The 20,338-nt window shown below is 38.9% G+C and overlaps 1 protein-coding gene across 4 annotated transcripts in view; it reads right to left on the bottom strand.

Moving 5' to 3' along the window:
- Positions 1 to 254: 254 nt before the first annotated feature.
- The window catches only part of SH3D19 (SH3 domain containing 19), an 86,553-nt gene continuing 66,469 nt past the window's right edge, over positions 255 to 20,338 (bottom strand). For 3 of the 4 annotated variants that reach the window (XM_075500506.1, XM_075500507.1, XM_075500509.1), the window contains exons 9-20: positions 18,930 to 19,042; positions 16,670 to 16,728; positions 14,052 to 14,316; positions 12,640 to 12,708; positions 11,272 to 11,344; positions 10,827 to 10,957; positions 8,384 to 8,442; positions 6,502 to 6,689; positions 6,185 to 6,237; positions 5,480 to 5,666; positions 4,463 to 4,560; positions 255 to 3,585 (exon numbers count right to left, since the gene is read on the bottom strand). In XM_075500506.1, coding sequence (XP_075356621.1) covers positions 3,469 to 3,585; positions 4,463 to 4,560; positions 5,480 to 5,666; positions 6,185 to 6,237; positions 6,502 to 6,689; positions 8,384 to 8,442; positions 10,827 to 10,957; positions 11,272 to 11,344; positions 12,640 to 12,708; positions 14,052 to 14,316; positions 16,670 to 16,728; positions 18,930 to 19,042 — 1,412 coding nt within the window. In that variant the 3' untranslated portion in view covers positions 255 to 3,468. The remainder of the gene's footprint in view (positions 3,586 to 4,462; positions 4,561 to 5,479; positions 5,667 to 6,184; positions 6,238 to 6,501; positions 6,690 to 8,383; positions 8,443 to 10,826; positions 10,958 to 11,271; positions 11,345 to 12,639; positions 12,709 to 14,051; positions 14,317 to 16,669; positions 16,729 to 18,929; positions 19,043 to 20,338) is intronic. The other variant, XM_075500508.1, reaches the window with a different exon arrangement.

Raw genomic sequence — 20,338 nt, 5'->3', positions numbered from 1 at the left:
CTGCAGGTGGTAAGTGTGTTAAAGCCATCAGGATTCTTTGAGGGGTTTGGACTACTCGAAAAGGATGCAATATTATTGTGTTATTCATTTGGTTTGTGTTTTTTCTGTAGGGTTATATATATATATATGCTTATATATATGCATATATATGGGTTATATATATATATATATATATGCTTATATATATATATATAAGCAAATCAGATCCATAAGAGCTCAGCTCTCCACAGCATGAGACAATAAAAACTACCATCATGACTTAATTATAAAAATTTTATTGGTTAAATACATTCTTAATTTACAGAGGTACCAAATGTTTTGATAAATGAGGCTTTTATTATCATACTAATGTGTGGGGGTCTAGCCGAATTTCAAGGTTACAGCTGAAATTTGCTACTATATTGCAGTTAGGATTTGTGCTCCACCTCATTCTTTTTTTTTTTTTTTGCAGATTATGTACTGTACACCTTAAGAATTTTATGTTACGATCTGTATGCAGTTTCATGGTGATATTAGGCATCAAGTCTAAGAAAATCCCTTCCTGTAAAAGCCAAGCATCTAACTTGTTTCAGTTTTCATAAATACACTTTAGCTGCCTGCAGTAATGCAAGCAGCCTTTAGATGGCACTCTTTGCACTGAATATAAGGCTTTCCTGCTCTTCCTGCCCTGCATAATAGGGAGGAGATGATTAAAATAAAGCAGAGTGGTCTTATCTACTGACAGGCACTGACTTTAAACATTCAGTGGAAGTTACAAAAACAACTGGTCAATACACAGTTATAAAAACGAGGAAGAGGAAATTGAAAAAAAAGTATTAAAAAATCAGTTCTACTTTTGAGACTTGTATCAAAATCTTAGAAAACTGCCAGACAAACAGTAAGTAAACATCATACACTTAAGCCTCATCCACCACCACAATGATACAGTATGTCTTTGGAGGACCTGGGTATTCTGTTTGTTGGTGTGGGCTTTGCTTCGTTCTGCTGTTCTCCCCCTGCTGTGCATGCTGGAGGTTCAGGAATTGTGGTAGCACAGGTCATGGCAGAAGCAGCCTGTTTTAATAGGGTGATCCACTGAAAGTTTATGGTTGAAAAAGTCTTGAGTGGGCTTGCAGGAGCCAGGAAATCTTATCTATCTATATATTTTTTTCCTTGGATTCCTCTAGAAGGAGATGGCCGTTTTATTGGAATAAACAACAAGAACCTTTGGCATCCCCTGGCAGGAGAGGTTGGAGACTGGGAAGGGTTGTCCTTGGAGGTGGACTTACGTTAAAGTTTGATTCCACAGGAGTTCCGGATAGGCTTGTTGGGGATGGCAAAACTGAATAATAGCTGTATGAATTGATGTGTTTCTACCTTTCTACAATAGCACATGATTTAATTGTTTTTATAACATTAATCCTCTTAATGAAAGTAGAAATCCAGTTCTTGGCTCATTAAAACTGTGTGTGATCTTCATCCCTCAGTTGTGTGAATGGTATTGGTGCAGTGTAAATATACAACACTTCATGTTCATGAAGCTTCTAGAGGAAAAAAAATGGAGGGCTAATGCCTGTGTCTGTATTTGCAAGTACTGTGCTATAACGGTGACTCTGCAGAGCGAAACGGCGCTGAGGACTTTATGGCTGTGCTGCAGGTTCCTCAGACTTGCTTCAGGCAAGCGCCAGTCTGCTACTGAGAATGGACACCCGTTCCCTGCTGCAGGGGAGTCCTTCAGCTCACTTTTGGCTGTAAGCTTGCTTCTGCATGCTGTGATGGTAAGCAAAGTGCGGTGCATGGGGAGGGGAGGGCTACCCTCACCAGCTTGCTTAGACACCATTGAGATACACCCCGACCTTTTGTAGCAGTAGCTATTTGTAGCCATAATACTTGGACCTCGTATCAATAAAGTTGTAAGTAGACACATGACTGAGTCAAAACTATCTCAAGGTCAGTCATGATGATTCTAGTTTCCAGTCTCCATCTGCCACTCGATTGTTGGCCCTTTTGCAACCTGAACTTCCAGACCCACAAAGACAAATCTTGTAAGGATATCTTGATACCTAGTGACCTGCATCTCTCTAAAGTAATGACTCATGCTAACAGCTTAGTGGTTCCTTTTTGTTATATAGTACAAAAGGGATGGAATACTGTCAGCAGTGAAAGAGCCAACTGCAGCATAATTTTTTCTATTCCAGTCTGATGAAGCTAGCAGTTAATCAAGATGCATTTAACTATTTTGTCAGAACCCAAGTTTTGCAAAAAGGAATTTACTACCAGAAGTTCCTATAATGTGAAGCTACCTCCATCATGCCCGTCTTAGTTTGTCATTCAGGTCACACTGCTGCTTTTTACTAAATGCTTTTGTTAGAGCTTCTTGAAGTAACCTCTTGCCAAGCATGTTTTCCTTAAGGGCTTGACAGACCATTTATAATGATGCTCAGTATAGTTGGTATGTATGTGGTAACAAACTGAAAACTAATCCCATGTCTGCTGAAAGCTAAAACCAAGGCTGTATAATATCCTTCATGTTAAGGATAGGAATAGTGTTACTGAAGTATGTTCCAGTGCTTGAGTGACAAATGAAATGCAGACCGAGTGAAGACTGGCTTTCCACTTACATGAAAGGGGTGGAGAGGCAAATAGTTGGAATAGTGCAGCTACTGCATGGCTGGGATCTGAGAAAGCTCAGTAAATGCTGTCTGTCACAACTAACTTCAGCTGGGAAAGAAGGCTACCATGGTGCTCAAAGAACAGTTGAAAAATCTAAACCCATACCTGGAAAGGATTTGGGGGGGAAGGGAGGAAGGTCTAAGATAATTCATACCAATTTGAACATTATTCATTAAGAGGCAAAATACTTAAGTTTTACTTTTGTGATCTTCCTGTATGAGCAGTTTGGGCTAAGAACAGAAGAATACTACACAGGGATTTGCTTCTGAGTTTTCCCTCTTAACAGTACTAGATTTGATATTTTTCTACTATGAAACATCAGTCATCTTCCTTATCCTCTAAGTCATAAAACAAGTGGATTCTACTGCTAATGTGGAAGTCAAGCAGTAATGAAACCTGAATATTGAACTTGATCTACATACTGAGTGCTGTAATTATATCTTAAATAATTTTTAAAATTTGGATTTAAAAAAGTTTTTAAAGAAGCCCAAAGAACCTTACTTTATGCAGACTTTGTGCATGATAAATGTAACACCAGATAGTAAACATACTAGAATGCTATTTAAGTTAAAAGGCTGTTGCACCACAGTATTTCCCTAGTTGGAAACCACTAAAAATCCTGCTTGTATTTGCTCTCAGAGCATTCATGAAGCATGACTACATACACTGTCACAAAAGACTAACAACTTCGTATTTGACTGTCTAGAAAAAGTAGTGCAAAACATTGATAGTCAAAACACATTGATGTCTTTGCTGTGCCTTTAGGGTAGAAAACATTCTCTCCCACATGCAGGGAGTACAAAGAGAAGCAACACTTCATGGTGCTTTTAAAATCTGAACAAAGTTTTTGGGAAATATCCCAGACTTTCCTTGTATCTCTCCACTCATCCAGTCCTCGTCTACAGATTCCAGCTCTGTTATTGTATCACCTGCCTGTAAGAGAAGGAGTAACATAAGCCAGTACAGTTTACTGTGCAATGTTAATGCATGCATAGCTAATGTTATTCAGAAGCAATTAGTATCAATCAAACAGAAGAGAAGTAGGATGTGGCCAGTCTCTTCTGTTGGTTACATCTCTTCAAGATTGTTTGCCAAAACCAGCTGAAGCTTCTCTTAAATCACTGCCTTCCAGAAGGAAAAAATAGCACTGCTGCATAACTTCTTGTGTTGTTTAAGCTCTCCAGGTAGGTAGGTACATTGGAGAGCTGGCTCACAGGCCCCCTCCTTACTTGTTACTTGTGTGTGTTTCCCTGCTGTTATGAGGGTCTCTGTTCTTCAAATGCTTCAAAGCCTTTTTTTTAGAATTTAGTCCCAATGTTTTCCAGCACTTGCAAACTTTCTTCTTTCCTTTAGAAACTTTCCCAAAAAGGAAAGCAAGCACCTAAGTAGCTCAGTGCAGCCATTTAAAATAAACTGCAGCTCCTGTATTTGATCCTTGTTCCTGTTTTCATTGTCCCATACCACACCCTTCATCTGAAGTACTGTCATGGCCCTGGCCTTTCTTCCAGTACCTCCACTCCCCTTTTCTGCTTTAAAGAATCATCTATCCTTTCAGCATTGCAAGCTGCTAATGCTGAAACTAATTATTTTGCTAGCTTTAAAAAGAGAAAATAGTGTGTTCCAGCTGATGAACACAATTTGGGGCCTGCTGTGAAAGTCTGCTGTTTCTCAGAAACTTGCTTTTGAGGACACAGTTACCTAAATCATGACTTTGAATCTATAAGGGCACACTGTTTCTTGTTCATGCTTCTTAATACTTGCTGGATGCCCAGATAATATTTCATTTCTCCCATTACCAAGAGGTACTTACTTTGAAGGAAAGCTCATCTTCATTTTCTCCATGAAAATCATAAAGAGCTTTGGCTTTTCCTTTCTTCCCTCCTAGTGACTGTGGCAGCTCTACTCTGGCTGCAGAATGTGGACAAGACAAGTTACTTGGATTGGAGAGAAATCAATCTCTGTTTCTAGAGAAGTTTCCTGTCATTCTTGTGTTTTCTCCCTACTAGTGTGCTACAGGGTGTCCAGATGTTATTACTACTGCTACTTAGCAAATTCACTGTCCTAATGGAATAAAAATCTCTAGTGCCACCAGTTCACTTTACAGTACTAACACATTCTCATGGTTCTAAGGACTAAATTTAAAGTTCACTTAATTGAACTTTCCAGTGGCAATATCTAATAAAAGCTGTCTTTCCCTCTTTGCACTTGGAGCTGAAGCAGCACTTGGTATGTGCTATTTGCCAGTTAGGTGGAATTTATTTCCTGTCAACTTTCACTCATGGCTTTACTTGCAAAAACTATGGGGGGGGGAAAAGTGATTGTCCGTGTCCTCTGCAAAGGTTTTGACTGTATTCATTTGGGGACCAGACAGAAGCTCAAGGAGAGCAAGCAGCGTTCATTCCTTGCTTCACCAAGGGCATTACAATAGTACTGTGCCAAGACGCAGCAGTTGTTGTTTACAGCTCTACCAGCTCTTTGGCTGTGCTGCAGTGTTTCTCTTCAGCTGAAGGAGAACCTGGCTTCCCCTCATCTTTTGTACCCCTGAATTCCTACTAAAGGCAGCTCAATGGTTCTGTTTTGCCTGTGCCCAAACCACACTTTAAACTGACCCAGAATCTGTATCACTGCCCAGATTACTTACAGACTAGAGCATTATATTGCCATTATTAGAGAGGGTGGTTCAATGCTTAGTTTAGCTGTAGGATATTAAGGACTGTGGTGGTGTGTGGCTTGTTGATGCAGTGGAATAGTTGAGTTCTCCCAGAACTCTGTCATGGCTGTCACAACCCGAGGAATAATGAATTACCATCTAGTGGGAGCACAGTACCTGAGCAGGTCTGAACAAAAACTGCTGGGAAAATCCCTTCCTTTTCATTCAGTCTTCCTCTATACCACTCTGAATCTACTTGCTCCAGTATTTGGATGTAGTCTCCCTTTCTAAAGGATAAATCGTCTTTGGTTTCTGCTGTAAAATCATGAAGTGCTTCACACCACTCTACTGAGCGTCTGTTGTTCTATTCAAGTGAACAGAAGAAATGTATTAATTTTAGAAGCGTTAATGGAGCCCATAAGCTGATGGATACTGGTGAAAGCAGCTGAACAGAACACGGGTGTCCTGACTTTCTCTCATACAATAGTGTCGCTGCAGATGTAGACTAGAATGGCATTTCAGCAATTACCACAGAATTTCATCTAGGCTCAGATGCATTCCTTTTTATCATTGGCAGCAGGGGACAGGATTAATAAATTCAAAATTAGACCACTGCAGCAATACTTAAAATAGAGCTAACAAGAATTTGCTTAAGCACAAAGGATAAAAATTTACTTATGTTAATTTGCCAGAAGCTATGAATTCAATCAGTTTAGGCCAACTGTCAGAATTCAAGATGTGACTGCAGCATAGTGTGCTGTGGGAGTTGTGTTACATTCAGGTTTAAAGTTGTGCAGCTAATCTGACATTACAATAGAAAGTCTATGTAAATCTGTGAAACCGCTACATAAATTCTGTCCCTCACCTATAAAATTTTATTACCTGAGGAAGGGAAGAAGAAACCTCCACCTTGTTCTTCAGTGCTGCTTCTGTACCTACGTAAGTTAAGGACAACTTAGAATAGCAGCAATGACTATTCAAAACGTTACTAACTATAGAGATTTTAGATATTCAAAGTGATTATTAAGAATAACTTCTTAAGAATTCCTACTATTCCTTTTGATTTTTCTTATCTGTCTTTTCTCCCTTTCTGCCTCTTTTCCACATTCATTGTCCTTTTGGACTTTTCTCCTATATGCTGCCTATATACATGCGGTACAAAACCATGTTCTTGAAGATTTTTGCAAACATATTCCTACCTGTTCCAGGCAGATCTTCAATTACTTCCACAAAGTTCAAGGGGAAAATTCCAGATGTTCCTCTGAGCTCTCCTTTGGCCCACTCTTCATTTACATATTCTTTAAGGATAATAGTTTCACCTTCTGAAAAACTGAGCTCATCTTTCTGATCTCCAATATATTCAAATCGTGCTACACATCTTGGGCCTCTGCACAAACAAAAGAGAAACTTATTTTGCTTATTTATTATTATTGTTCACTTAATAATAGCGCAGCATTGTGCAAAATATGGATTGATATATTTAATTAAAATGATGAAAGGATGCACTGAAGACAGAACAGGTGGAAAATTGGGGTCTAGCCCTGGTTTTTATTTCTGCTTTCTGAGGAGGATGAGTACGGAGTCTGGAGGAGCTGGACGCAACTTCTGCATCCCAATTCCTGGCTGTTACGGTATTTTGCATAAGACCCTATTTCTCTTCCAAACAACAAAAATATCACTTTGTTTCTGCGCTACCTGTCCCATTTTATATTTTTGCCCATATCAAGTAAGTGTCCTGCTATGCTTTTGTTAAGTGTTTGGTTTTTTTGAGCTAGCATCCAATTTAGATGGAGTCAAACATGGGTGGGGGGGTGGGTGCTGTGTATTTGTCCCAAATACATGGAGGCTTCATAGGGGGAAGCTAGTTTTTATCTACTTTGACAAACTTTATTCTGTAAAATATAACCCAGGCATGATGAAATAAATTAACTATCCAAGAAAGAAACATCAATGCATCTGATAAATTTTACATAATTTGGTATAATACTGAAAAAATAAATTCATTTTTTCCTCACTTAAATAGATTTAATAATTTCATAAACGATTAAAATAAATTTAAGAAATTAAGAAGATTTTTTATTTATCAGAAATACTATGCTACAAAAAAGTGATAATAGGCTTTCATTCTTTGTATAGCATCATAGCATACAACCGGTATAAGAAACTTGATTCCCACCCCGGTCCCCCACTCGTATCTTTGCAAAAGCTTCAGGACAGAGCTAGCATTTTCTGTTTCTTTCTTAGTTGCAGAAGCAGCTTTTAAAAAATAAAGTTTCGGTTAAGACAAGCCAAGCTCTATCTGAAGAACAAACTGAACGATCTCATTGAGACTAGTTCCTGCCTCTGCCTGAATTTGCTTTAATTGCTGCAATGAATGATTATGAAATCCAATAAATCATCGAGTAAAAATAGCAGGAAAAGTTGCTCCTTTCCCACAAATCTTACTACAAGTTGTTTGCAAATCAGAAATGAAAGTGCTTGAAGTACATTTGATAATTTGAACTGGGGAACTTCAGAGTCACCTCTATAGTTATACTCTTCAAGGTTAGACAGATTTCTCTACTTAAAGTACAGCTATGTTCTGTCCTATTTTATCTTGTTCTTCCAAATGAGTAGGAGCCCTACCATGTTACATCTTATGAGGATACTGGAAGAAAGTAACAAGGCCAGGAGCAAAGAGAGGAGAGTGCAATGCTGCTGAAGTTAATCAGATTGGTTCACAGTTTCTGTAACCAATTTTCATGAAAAATTATGGGAAATGCTCTTCTAATACAGCTCGTAAGAGGAAGGAAAGTGAGTGAAGGGGACTATATCTATATAAACATTTATTATAAAGATAAAGTGATCTACCAATTTTTTGAAGCCATGAAGTGAGGTTTTAGGCTTTTTTTACCTGAATATGACTCTTATTAAAACATCATAAACTTTCAGTTCTGAGAGCTTCATTTTTAAAATACATTTTGGTGAAGAAACTGTTAACCATATTAACCTCAGTGCAGATAACACCTGCTTCAAAGTTATCTTTCTTTTTACTTCCTAGTAAATCAACATGAGAAAGAAAATAAGATTTATCTGACTCACTTAACACATTGTGATGAACAGGGTGTTTTCTTCCTGTTGCCTTCTTCTGGAACATCAATCTAATAACACAACAAAATAAGTAAAATCTTCCATTTCAAGCTCATGGCAACATAACTACAATAAACTTGGAACTGGTTAAAATAATCTGGTTTTCAGCTAAGCATCAGCTCCAGTTATGACCTCCATGTGATGCTCTATAGTCACTGGCATGCTATGATATATGACCATATTAATGTAGATTTTGGTTTTGTATGCCTGATTTCTCATTTTTCAATTTCATGCAAACAAGGAGCACTATTTAATGTTTTCTGTTATGAAGCTGGATTACTGTTTCTACTTGTGGCATGATTGGTTGACAGAATATGGGACTGGATGCTACTACATGTTGCATTTAGCTCCCAACTTTCAATTGGTAATTGCTCTCTATTATTTACTAGCACAATATGTCACAATAGACAAAATTATTGTTTACATGTATTCTTTCTAGGCTTTGGTAGCCAGCTGTCCTCCAAACAAAAACACATCTCACAAATCTCACTTGAATTGGATAAATATAATTTAGAAAATCAATACATGGATATATCAAACAGACAGCATTCATTTCCTGTATCATAAGAGGACTTTGATTGTATTTTTGGTGTGACACGAAGGATGATCTGTGAGATGTACAAGACTACAGACCCTGGCGAGGAGCTTTGGGTTACAGCTCACTATAGCATGAGCCAGTTCCCATAAAAATCAACAAGAATGTTTCATTAGCTTCTGTGAAGGACTGGAGGAAATCATGCTGCCTTTTAGGACAAATAGTCTTTGCAGTGCTCTTGCTAGAGGAGCTGCTATCTGTGGTGCTCTGAAGGTTCTGTGGGAAGTAATAACCATGTATTATTGTTAGGTGTCCAGACCTAAGCTACTACCCAGCTCAATATTGTAAAACACACTATAGCGTATTGTATAGAGACCTTGTATCAAGACCAAATCTGACATGAATGAACAGGAGAATTCACTCAGTAAATCAGCCTCATGTACTGCACTCTTTTTTTTTTTTTTTTAAATTTTGCTGAAACAAAAGATTTTTTGCATTCAAAGGGCTACCACCTTTTACAACTAAAATAGAAATTTGAAACACATCTTCCCTAGCTTTTATGAAGTTGTATCTATCTGTATCAGTGCTGAATTTGACCCCAAATACTCATTCCACTGCTTTAACATAAAATCTTTTCTCTATTAGCCATCAGTAGTAACAAGAGCTTTTAAATCAAATTGTTGGTCTGTGTAGAAGCAGCTAATCAATTTAGCTAAAAATTCTTTCTTGTGAAATAGAATTGAGCATGGTCTTAAAGGTCTTTTCCAACCTATATGATTCTGTGATGGTTCCATTATTACTAACCCTGAGTTTAGCTTTTATTCTTCAGCACTTCTCAAATCTTAAAATTTTTCTCCACGAACACCATTACAAACTAAACAGACACCCTACACTCTCTGATGGTTACCAAATACTTGGTATTGTCCATGTAGCAGCATTGCTCATCTCTGCCAGCTTCCCCAGCTCAACACAGACACTGTCTTTAATGCCCAGCCGTACACCTTCACTGCATCCTGGTGTCAGTTCCTCTGTGTCCGTATGGCTGGTGTGGATAGCCCAATGGCCCCTTCTACTGTCACAAAATGGACTTCAATCTCAGACTCAGGCTTGCAATAGATTTGACCCAGCTTTTGACGCAGTGAACCATACTGTATCTCTTTTAAAGGTGGGGCACTCAATTAATTGCTACTGGGCTCCAAAACAGCACCTGTCTCTTGCCTGCGGTTTACTGTCAAGTGTCACATTCAGTAACAGGATTGCTTTAAGCTGCTCATTTGCAACAACACAATCTCCTTGCACTGTGCCAGCACAACCATTTGTGCAGCCACTTAGTAAGCCACTTAGGCAAATTGATCCAGCTGGAAAAAAAATATTCTAGGAAGAAAAAAACCCCATGTTTTGTTGGGCCCAACTGCTGCCCTGACCTAGTTCACTACATGGCTATAAAAGTGGTGATTCCAGCAGAGTTCAAGGGACAAGAAAATGAGAGAAGCTGGGGGGAGGCACAAAAACCAACCAGCTTACTGAGTGTTGATTCTTGCATTCAGCTGTGAAAAATAATCTGCTCTGTAGACCCTGAGAAACTACCCAGCCTAACAACAAGAATCTGGTAAGGGCCTTGATTTTCTCACTTGGCTTCAAATTAACAGCAAAATAATCCCCACAACACAAGTTGGTCATGCCAAATCAAGCATCTTTCTAATACCATACAAACAAGTTGATATATCTTCTGTGCTGCCAGACGGAAAAGAGATTATCTAAATACAGAATGGAGTTAAACACACAGGAGCTATAGTAAAATAGAACAAGAAAACAAATGCAATAGGATCTTAAGTAGCAATGTATACAAAGCCTACGTACAACTACTTTAACAAAGTTGGCAGGAAATATCCCTGTGCGATTCCCACATTTTCCTCTGTACCAGTCTGTATCAATTTTCTCCAAAAGACAAACAGTGTCTCCAGAATGAAGGTCCAAGTCATCAGCATGCTCTGTAAGACAGCATCATTTCAGTTAGCGGTAGTTGTCACACTCACTGATTTTCTCTAAGGAAAACCTTCTTAATATAAACACCACAGACAAAACCAGAATGAGTTTTTAAAAAGTCTTAATTATACTTGATAAACCAGTTAGCTTTAACTAAAAGACTGGCCCAACTATAGCTAAACCAATGGATTTGAAGAACTCTACATGCAGACCTTGCAGGCTGAGCTTCCTCATCATTTTTAAGCTCTAATTCCCAAGAAAACTCCCATTCGAAAGTCTTGGAGTAAAACAAGCTTCCAGAACATTCACGTTTACTTACCTGCAGGAAAATCATGCAGGACTACAGCATGAGGTGCACTTGCGTCAGAAACTTTTGGAGGGTGGTTTGAATCCTGACAACAACAAATAAATCCAAGTAGTTTATAAATCATGGAAGATACTAACAGAGATTCTGCTACGTACTCTGAAAGTCATTTTCTGGCTTTGGACACAATGTTGTTCTGGTATCAGAGAACCACCTTTGGAGGCAACGGTTAGTGGTGGTCACACAGTTACGGGCCTGAATTCCATATGCCTTTTGCCAGTGTAAACCAGAACGCATTTCACCAAAATCTACTTTTGAGCCAGTAAAATGAAGGGAAGGCATGTAACTTTTCCCAGTATAGACAAAGCCTTAGCTACCTCTGTGGGTCAGAAATGTGGAGCATTGATAGCAACTCTCATTGCAAGGGTTGTGGCCAAATTTTGCACTGCTGCTTGGTACTGCGTGCTGCCAGTTACTCTTCCTTGCTCAGAGAGAACACCCCAGCCCAACTCTCCCCAGCACACTCGGCAGGGGCAGCACATCTGCCAACTGCCAAGCATTTTAGAGGGACAAGGAAGCCACTAGGCCTTTGCTTACAGGAAGATAATGCTGAGGGGAAATGACAATTTTGTTGTGGGATCTTTATAAAGAAAAATTATATTCAAAATGCTGAGCCTTCTTCTCTATCCCACCCACTAGTAATTTTTTGACTGTACTGATGACAATCACTGTGTTTGAATTACATTCAAAAGTAATTCATTGCATACAAAAAACCCAACCAAAAAAGCCCAACATGGGCAAAGATAAGGCCAGAATAATATGAATTACAACACATAACAACAGATTGCATAGAAATCTATTTCAGCCATGTAGGTTTCTGATAATAATCAACAAGGCTGCTCATAGCTATAATTTATACTAACTATTTAATACAGTCATGCCCTTAAAACAGCTTAGGTTCCATAGAAGCAGAGAGAGAAAAATATTTTGAAGTCCATACGTCAAAGCCAATTCACTGATATATCATGTACAGCACTTCATAAAACTACTCGCTTATCTTTTGCCCACTTTTCGGATACTCAGCCAAGGGAGTGATTATCTTCCTATGAGACACAGAAACTTTACCAGTTTCCTCTCCCTTCTGGCACTCCAAGTAATTACTGTTGCTCTGCTCCATAAGCAGAATGTCCCTGTGCGATAAGGCAAATCACCATTATTGGGTTTTGTTTTGGTGGTTGCTTTGTTTTTATTAAAGAAACACAAGGATTTAATAAACCACTCTTACATGTCTCAGTGTAACCTTTAAAGCCTAAAGCAGTTGGTACTTTAACACAACAGGAGTCTTGCTCATTAAATATTTATCAGCAGAAAAAAATGCCTTACTTTACAGGACAGTTCTCCAGTGTTCCTGGGAAGACAATCTTCCTTGGCAACTCCGTGAGGCACAGGTAGCTTGAATAGAAACAGAGGCAAATGGAAAAGTTTGTTTCACTTCTAAGCACCTGAAATTTCCACTGCAAGTGAAAATGGTCAGACAATGGAACTATTCAAATCACCTACTACAGGTAACTAATTTAAGAGTCCAGTGGAAGAGGACAAGCTCCTTTGGAAGGCATTCAGAACGGACTGCTGGTGATATGAACTGCCACTTCGAGAAACCCAGGTGTCATCCGCTTTAAAAGTGTCTTAGCCACCTAACTAGTATCATGTCATACAGTACATGATGTTCAGCAGCACACCAACACAAAAATGTATTCATTTGCCATGGAGGGCACTGAAAAGACAACCTGGGAGGAAAATTTCATTGACAGTAACACTCGTGGGCAGGGAATTACTAGTGATCTGCTACTGAAAAAAATCTCATCTACAAAATACGTCACACATTTCTTATGTAAATAGGTGTGGCTACACCAAAGAGGAAGCAACATGCTTCCCATATCTCAAAGGTGTTCCTACTATCACCTTAAACAGATCTTTCTCTCTCTTTCTTGCTCCTCTGCTCTGCCAAGGATCTAAATGCAAGAGTGAAGATCAAAAAGAAGACAACAGAAAGTTTCCACTTCATGCTGAATGTTGATGTTGCTTATGCTACGGTTGTGTGGGTGTTTTTTTTGACAACAGCACTCGTTCAAGCAGTCACCAGCTCTGATCACTGACCAGTTTCAAATATCTGGGGAAAGACTCTCTCCTTTTTATCTGTAATATTGATCCATTTATATTTAATATTCCCTAACAACACATGCAATACCAAAAAGAAACATTTTTATAATGAAAAGGGATGGCATCAATAGGATGAAAATGTAAGATAAGTGATGTTACATTCCTCACTCCTTGCAGGCTTGATTAAGCAAGGTAAACTACTTTTTAAGTTCTAATGCTTCCCCAATTTTCTTAAGCATTTTGACATAAGCAGGGAAAAACAATATACAAACGCAATTATTTAGCATCATTTTACATGCTGTAATAGAATTCAGAACTGGTGACTGTAAAAAGAACCCCCAAAGACCAAAAGCTATGCATTAGAGAGAGAGAGAGAGAGAGAGAGAGAGAGATATTACATATATACACAAAAATACACACACATATGTCTATACCTTGTGTGTATATATTGCTTTCTCCAGTATTACCTTACAGTACTTATTACTATTTATCTATTAGTATTTTCTAAGGAACATTATGCTGATAGATGCACTTTGAAAGCCACATCATAGTAACCTACCTTACTGCCTTTATTACTATTTTAACCAGCACTGTTCTATAAACAACAGTCTCAGACAGAATATCTCAACTCTCACCATGTATTTATTGTAGAGAGGATGACCCGGTTTAGGTCTAGGAGGTAATGCTGGATCTGGATTTTTAAAGACTTGACTTTTTGCTCTCTTGGGTCCCAGTCTGAACTTGCTGGTTTTTTTATCAGGAGCAATGTCAGAAGTAGATCGCGAAAGAGCATCCTTCTGGGAGGAGGTCTTGGCTGCAGAGAGTTTTGGTGGAGGTGGCCTTCCAGGAACACCTTTAGGTGGGGGAGGTCGAGCAGGTGTAATTTTTCCACCCACAGGCCTAAAAATTGGACAAACCATCAGAGAAATATGCATATTAATAAGCCTGCCACCCCATCCTCCACCACAGCCCTAGCTATAGAGTATGCAATAAGGAAACGTGACTCACGATGACCTGGGCCATAGAGTGTGTAGCACCTGAAGCTCTCCAGTAATACATGAACTCTTCAGATACGGGGACTGGATGATCAAGTCCTTAGACAGATCCTTTGACTACATATTTCCAAGTCTGCTCACCACTTTCACTTATTAACAGCCTGCCAGCTTTCTCAAGAGCCCACTACATAAGCGGGGTTTCTTTCAGCAATCCACCTTTAGAAAGAGCTTTGTCTGAAGCTGCCTCAGGATGGAGTTCTTCCAGTGGTGAGCTTTAGTGAAAGCCCTGAGAAGCTCTGCTGATCTAGCTGGTCTTCAGGAATAAGCCTAGCTCATTCCCTTGGACGTCACTTACCTGAAGTGACTTTTGGGCCTCTGCTGAAGCTCGTGATGTATGACACCACTTTGCACAATGGCATCAATAGCAGAATTTACTATTTTTATGCAACAGATGTCTACTGCAGAAAGAAAACACCAGCGAAAATACTCGAGTTTTCTGGCAATGCTGGACGTACCACACTCTCATTAGTGTACCAGTAGTTTAGAAACCAAAATCAGAGACTAATTAAGTGACAATGGTAATTTAAAAAAAAATAATTTAAAAAAAAATCTTAAAAATCCCCCTTACTAAGCATTGATAAAAAAGCTGCCTATACAGTACACACGAGCCATGATTTTTAGAATCAAAGAGTGTGGCCAAATCAATAATTTGCTAATTAAAAATCACCTCTGTTATAAACAAGCATTAGGTAAATAAAACTTTGGCTTCCTGTTATCAAGAAGCCTGGCACTACCACTATTTGAAAAACACAATATTGTTTGATTGTTATTGGGAAATCTTCGGCCAGTTACTGCAAGTTTCTGCTACAATTGTCTCTCTCTTTTTCATATAGTGTAATTCAGCATAATTATTTGTCGCATGAATTCCTCAAGGGTCTGTAAAAGTTATCAACCACAACAAATGTACATTAGTGGATCTTTGGAGTATTGTTCTGACATATTTTGTGAGTGCCATCCACCACTTGAGAAGATATTAGTGCTCTACTAATGCTCCTAATAAGAGTTCTCTACTACTATTTGAGTATGGATTATTTTTTAAATTTCAAAAACATTTTCCACTTCTGTTCAACTTCCACCTCTCCCCTTTCTTGGCCTCATCCTAAACTAAGTATTTTTAATATTGACAAAAGGGGAAATTCCAAGTTAGACTGCATTAAATCTGGAAACAAACCAACCCATACGTTTGTAAGGCAACTCAACTAGACAAGAAAACGCGAACAAGCAGTTCAGAGAATTATTCCTGCTTACTTTAACAAAAAAAAAATCCATTTGAGCAGAAGAGTGAAAGGACAAAACGTTTACTGCAGTTCCAGAGACCCTCGGGAGAATCAGGAATGCTGTTATACTAAAGAGAACAGGGGGAAGTAACAAGCCCATAAGGGGCGATAATGAGGTGTTTCCTTGAGGGAACAACCACATTCCTTCCTGTTAATGAATACTTATTATTATTGGTAGACTAAGTTTAATAACTGAAAGATTCTCTTGTCCTGACACAACAGAGCAAACTCTTGTTTAAACCCACAGATTTAGAGCGCAGATGCTGAGATAGCCACAGTAGGCTAGCTAGCCAATGCCTTATCTCCCTCCAGTTTGTCTTTGGCATTTAGTGGACCTGAATTTAGGGCTGGCCCAGCTACTTTGGCCTCTGCAGACCTTCTTTCTTGTTGGTTCAAAAGAATAAAAAAACCCAAGGTTGTCATTGATTCTGCAGCTTCTCAGGGGGCTTAGGTCTGAAGTGAACTGTATAAACTAGCCAGTGCTTCTGGGAAGGTGCTGGCCCAGCATCTGCCCTTTTCAGGGTGGCAGCATCTGCCACCTCCATTCCTTCACCACTCAAACCCAGCCACAAGTGCAAGTGCTGTTGATCAAAAGGTCAGCAACATGCAGGAGGGGATGTTCTACGTTCAGCTGTGGGTGAAAAGGTTAAAGATGCAGAAAGGAATGACTGTCAGCAGCCACTGTACGTTAGCTGAAGAGCCAAACAGCTGTCCTCCTATAATCTCCCTGCTCATACCAATAATGTACAAACAAGTATTAATCAGCTAGCAACTTGGTCCTGCCCATTTATTAGTGAGCATACTACCTACCCAAGCCTATTGAGTTAGGACTAGAGTTGGTAGTGTCTACATTGAGACTAGCTAGGCAAACTAGCTCAGAAACACCACTTTTTAAGTGAGTCACGGAAGAATTGCACTTACCTTGGGGGTAGTACAGGTTCTAGCTGAGGCACTCCACCTTGTTCTGAATGATCCAACTCCTACAAAGATTTGAAAGAAAAAAGCCAAATTTTTAAGTTGAAGAAACAAAAATGATCTTGTTTGAATGGTGCATTTCTTATATTAAATTATATCCTACAGACAGGAAAAACAAGAGTTTCTGGAGGTCTGGGAATAAAGTAATAAGAATTATGGTGTGTTCTAGCATTTTAAAGTCTTGTTGGACATAGAGGGAGATGTAAATAACCTGGCTGACTACCTGAATCACAGCTTAAAATTGTACATTAGGTATGACCCAGCCCTCCTTTCCTACTACACAGGAGTCAGGGCTTAAGAGCCAAATTCAGGAGAATCATACATATGTACAATTTCACTGCCCATAGGATTCCAACTGCTGCAGTTACATTATCAATTTTGATTTAACTTTGACAGATGAAACACTTTGAACAGGCTTAAAGCAGAAAACATGACATTGATGCAACTCGCACAGGACAGCGTCTCTTGCAAATAACATTAGCTCTCATTAAAGAAGGCATCTAAGTATGTTTCCTAGAGATCTAACAGATAAACCCTGGTGAATCTTGCTTTGGCAGATTAAGGCATCACTCCTCCCAGCTGCCCATCCTGACCCTGCCAGAGATTACTACCCTGTAGCAGAGGAGAACATGTGCCATGTCTGAAGGGCTTGGACTGCAGTAATGGATTAACAAGTTACCATCCTTTCTGCCTCCTGCTGTTCATTTTCATTCCAGTGCCAGAGAGTACTGCCAGCTCTGCTGAACAAGCACAGCTGCTTGTGGAACAGCATGGTAAATCAGAGTGCTGAATCTGGGTTCAAAAGTATCCATTTTGAACCAGTAATTTTAAATAGGTCTGAACAGTCTTGTTTACTTAATTAGGGACACATGTGCTTGAAACTGGTAAACAATTTCTGTTATTTTTCATACCTAGATGTATTTTGTTACAAAATTTTGACCCTTGATTAAGTCCCCAAATGAATGTTCCTAATTAAACAATCCTGATTAGAAAGAAAATAACCTGCTACTTTCAGATGGGGATGTTATCCTCATACCAAAAATTTTCCTCTTCTGTGTGAAAAGGAACAAATCTGTACCAACTGCTGCTTACCATCAACAATTTTTACTGTTGCTGGTTAATCACTTCCACTGACAAACAATACCAGTTTTAGAAGCACAGAAGTTCATATCTTTCCAAAGATAAGATTTAAACGTTTCAGTGGATTTGATGCAGTCTTTTTCTTAAAAAAATCCTCTGAAGCTTACACATGACTGTCACAATAACCTGGATGACATTGTAAAAGTTTTGGGGTTGCATTGTATAAAATGTTATTTAACATCTTGTATTGGAAATTATTTTTTCAGCATTATCCAGAAAAGATGGGACCTCCATGAATAGCCTCTTCAATCATGACATTTAAAAACTCCTTTATCCTATTAGCAGAGGTAGCCACAAAGACATTTGTTGGCAGCTGTCCATCTAGTGAGGGCTTTTGATTTGATTTGATCTTTTTACTGCCTGTGGTTTCCACAAGATTGTCTGCCATTCTTGCCATCTCTCAATATTTGGAAATTCTACTGCCATCTTCTAGTTTATTTTAATTCCCTTCTGCAAATCTGTGTCAAAGGGCATATAGGATACACAGCTACAATGTCTACTGTTACTATGTGCTCAGGAGCGAGGAGCAGAGCCTTACTTTCCAAAATAGATGGTTCTGCTCAGGCTCTGACAGAACCAGTAGAAAACAACTAGAAGGAAAGAGCTGAAGAAAGTAAGCTTCATTCATCTACAGAAAAGTTTCCTCTGCCTCGAAATTATCACAGACACTAAGAGGTACTGTGTGTATGAAGGTAAACAAATACATTTCTAAAGGACTTTGACAATACTTCACTATGTAAATCTCACTGGACTTTGAACCACTTCGCAGTGCTTTTGAAACTAAATTGTAAAATATCCTGATTCCAGCTGCTAAATACAGAAAATTGAAGATAGATGTGATCAAAGTTTAGTAAAATCAACAAAGTGCTTTTCAGAACTGACAGCAGTCTAAATTACCTAATTAAATTAGAGGATGCAATTAAAAGAAAAAAGCCTTATATTTCTGAGTAGTCCTTTTCATCCTTTGGTCCTTCAAATAACTTACTTTACAAATGCTTGAGAGTCACAAGAGATCTGTTAACCAAAGCAGACAAAGTTGTAATACAGGAAAACAGTTCTAACTTACCACTTTTTTTACTAGTTCACCACTGTTGGGTTTTCCCACTGTGATATCGGAGGTGTTCCCAATAGGCTTTTCAGCAGGAAGTGGCGGAGGGCTATGCAGGATTTCATTTAAAGCTGTAAAAAAGCCCAGAAGTTCCCAAATGAAAGTCTAATTGATAGCTTCTTTACATGGACCAACAATAAGTATGGGAATCCACCTTGGTTTGGGACATTGTTTTATGAACACAACTTCCTTCCTCAAAGCCAGAGCAGCCAATGGGCAGGACCACTCAAAGACTAGTGAGGAGAAAAGGGACCTGAAGGGAACATTGCAACTCTGAGGTTGACTTCAGGAGCACTTCCCATCCTGCATAATGGATCTTCACTTTACTCTCAGGACACCAGCAAGTTATTCTAGGGTTTCAGGGTTTCAGCTGCAATACTTGTTGATATAATATTAGATGAGCAGGAGAGTTTCTACCCCTGGGAATGTCAGACTCATTACTGGATACCCTGAAACACCATCACCATCTCTCAGCCACATTTCTAAACTGGCTCACTTTTTTCAGCTGTCAGCTCCTGGAATATCCTTCAGGCTGGAAAACAGCTGAGGGTTATTTCAAGTAACCCTGAAAGATCAGGAGACTTGAATGGAAGAATCTCCAGAAAGGTAAGGGCAAGAAAAGAAACCGTTGCCTGCTACAAAATTCAGGGTGACAGAAAGAAAACAGAGATGGAAGCTCCCTGGTAGTCTTTAAGGAGCTAAGCAAATTTAAGACATGGAAGAGGAAACAGTTCAGCTCTTACTAGGGAAGAGTGATGATGTCCTCAGTCTCAATAAGGAACACAAAAACCTGGTAATTATATGATATTTGCTTTCAATGTCTCTGTCACTGAAACCTGAAAAGCACTTGGACAGGTTTTGCCAGCATATTTACCAATCATTTTGTCTTTATGTATTGGAACTTTGCCATCTATTTCACAAAGTATTTGTATACCAAGAAAATTCATTTCATACAAGGAACTTCAGAAACTTAAGCTCTTATGACTTCCAGCCAGTCTTGGAGTTACGTGAAAATATGTGTAGACAGCCTGGACATTTATAGACTGATGACAACAAAAAAGAGGAGAGATTCTACCCAAATGAAAACTTTCAGTTCCTCATTTCATGAAAAGTACTCTCAACAAATAAACAACAAATAGGAAGGAGAAGCATTGTTTATTTCTAACACCTCAGTTGCATTACTATGATCTAAAACACTGGTGTGATGTTTAAAAATGGATCAGTTCAAGGATAAATCCGTTATTCTTAGGAGCCCATCACAGTTACCGTCTTGGCAGTGACCCAGGAAAAAAAGTTAGTGAAGTTCATCACTCTTCTAAGCTAGTATGATGGATGAAAAGTAAAAACAATACCTGACAGTAATTGCA

Source organism: Mycteria americana, chromosome 4, assembly GCF_035582795.1.
Source record: "Mycteria americana isolate JAX WOST 10 ecotype Jacksonville Zoo and Gardens chromosome 4, USCA_MyAme_1.0, whole genome shotgun sequence".
Lineage (NCBI taxonomy): Eukaryota > Metazoa > Chordata > Aves > Ciconiiformes > Ciconiidae > Mycteria > Mycteria americana.
The sequence above is the reverse complement of the archived record's forward strand: the minus strand, read 5'-3'. Positions and strand labels throughout refer to the sequence as shown.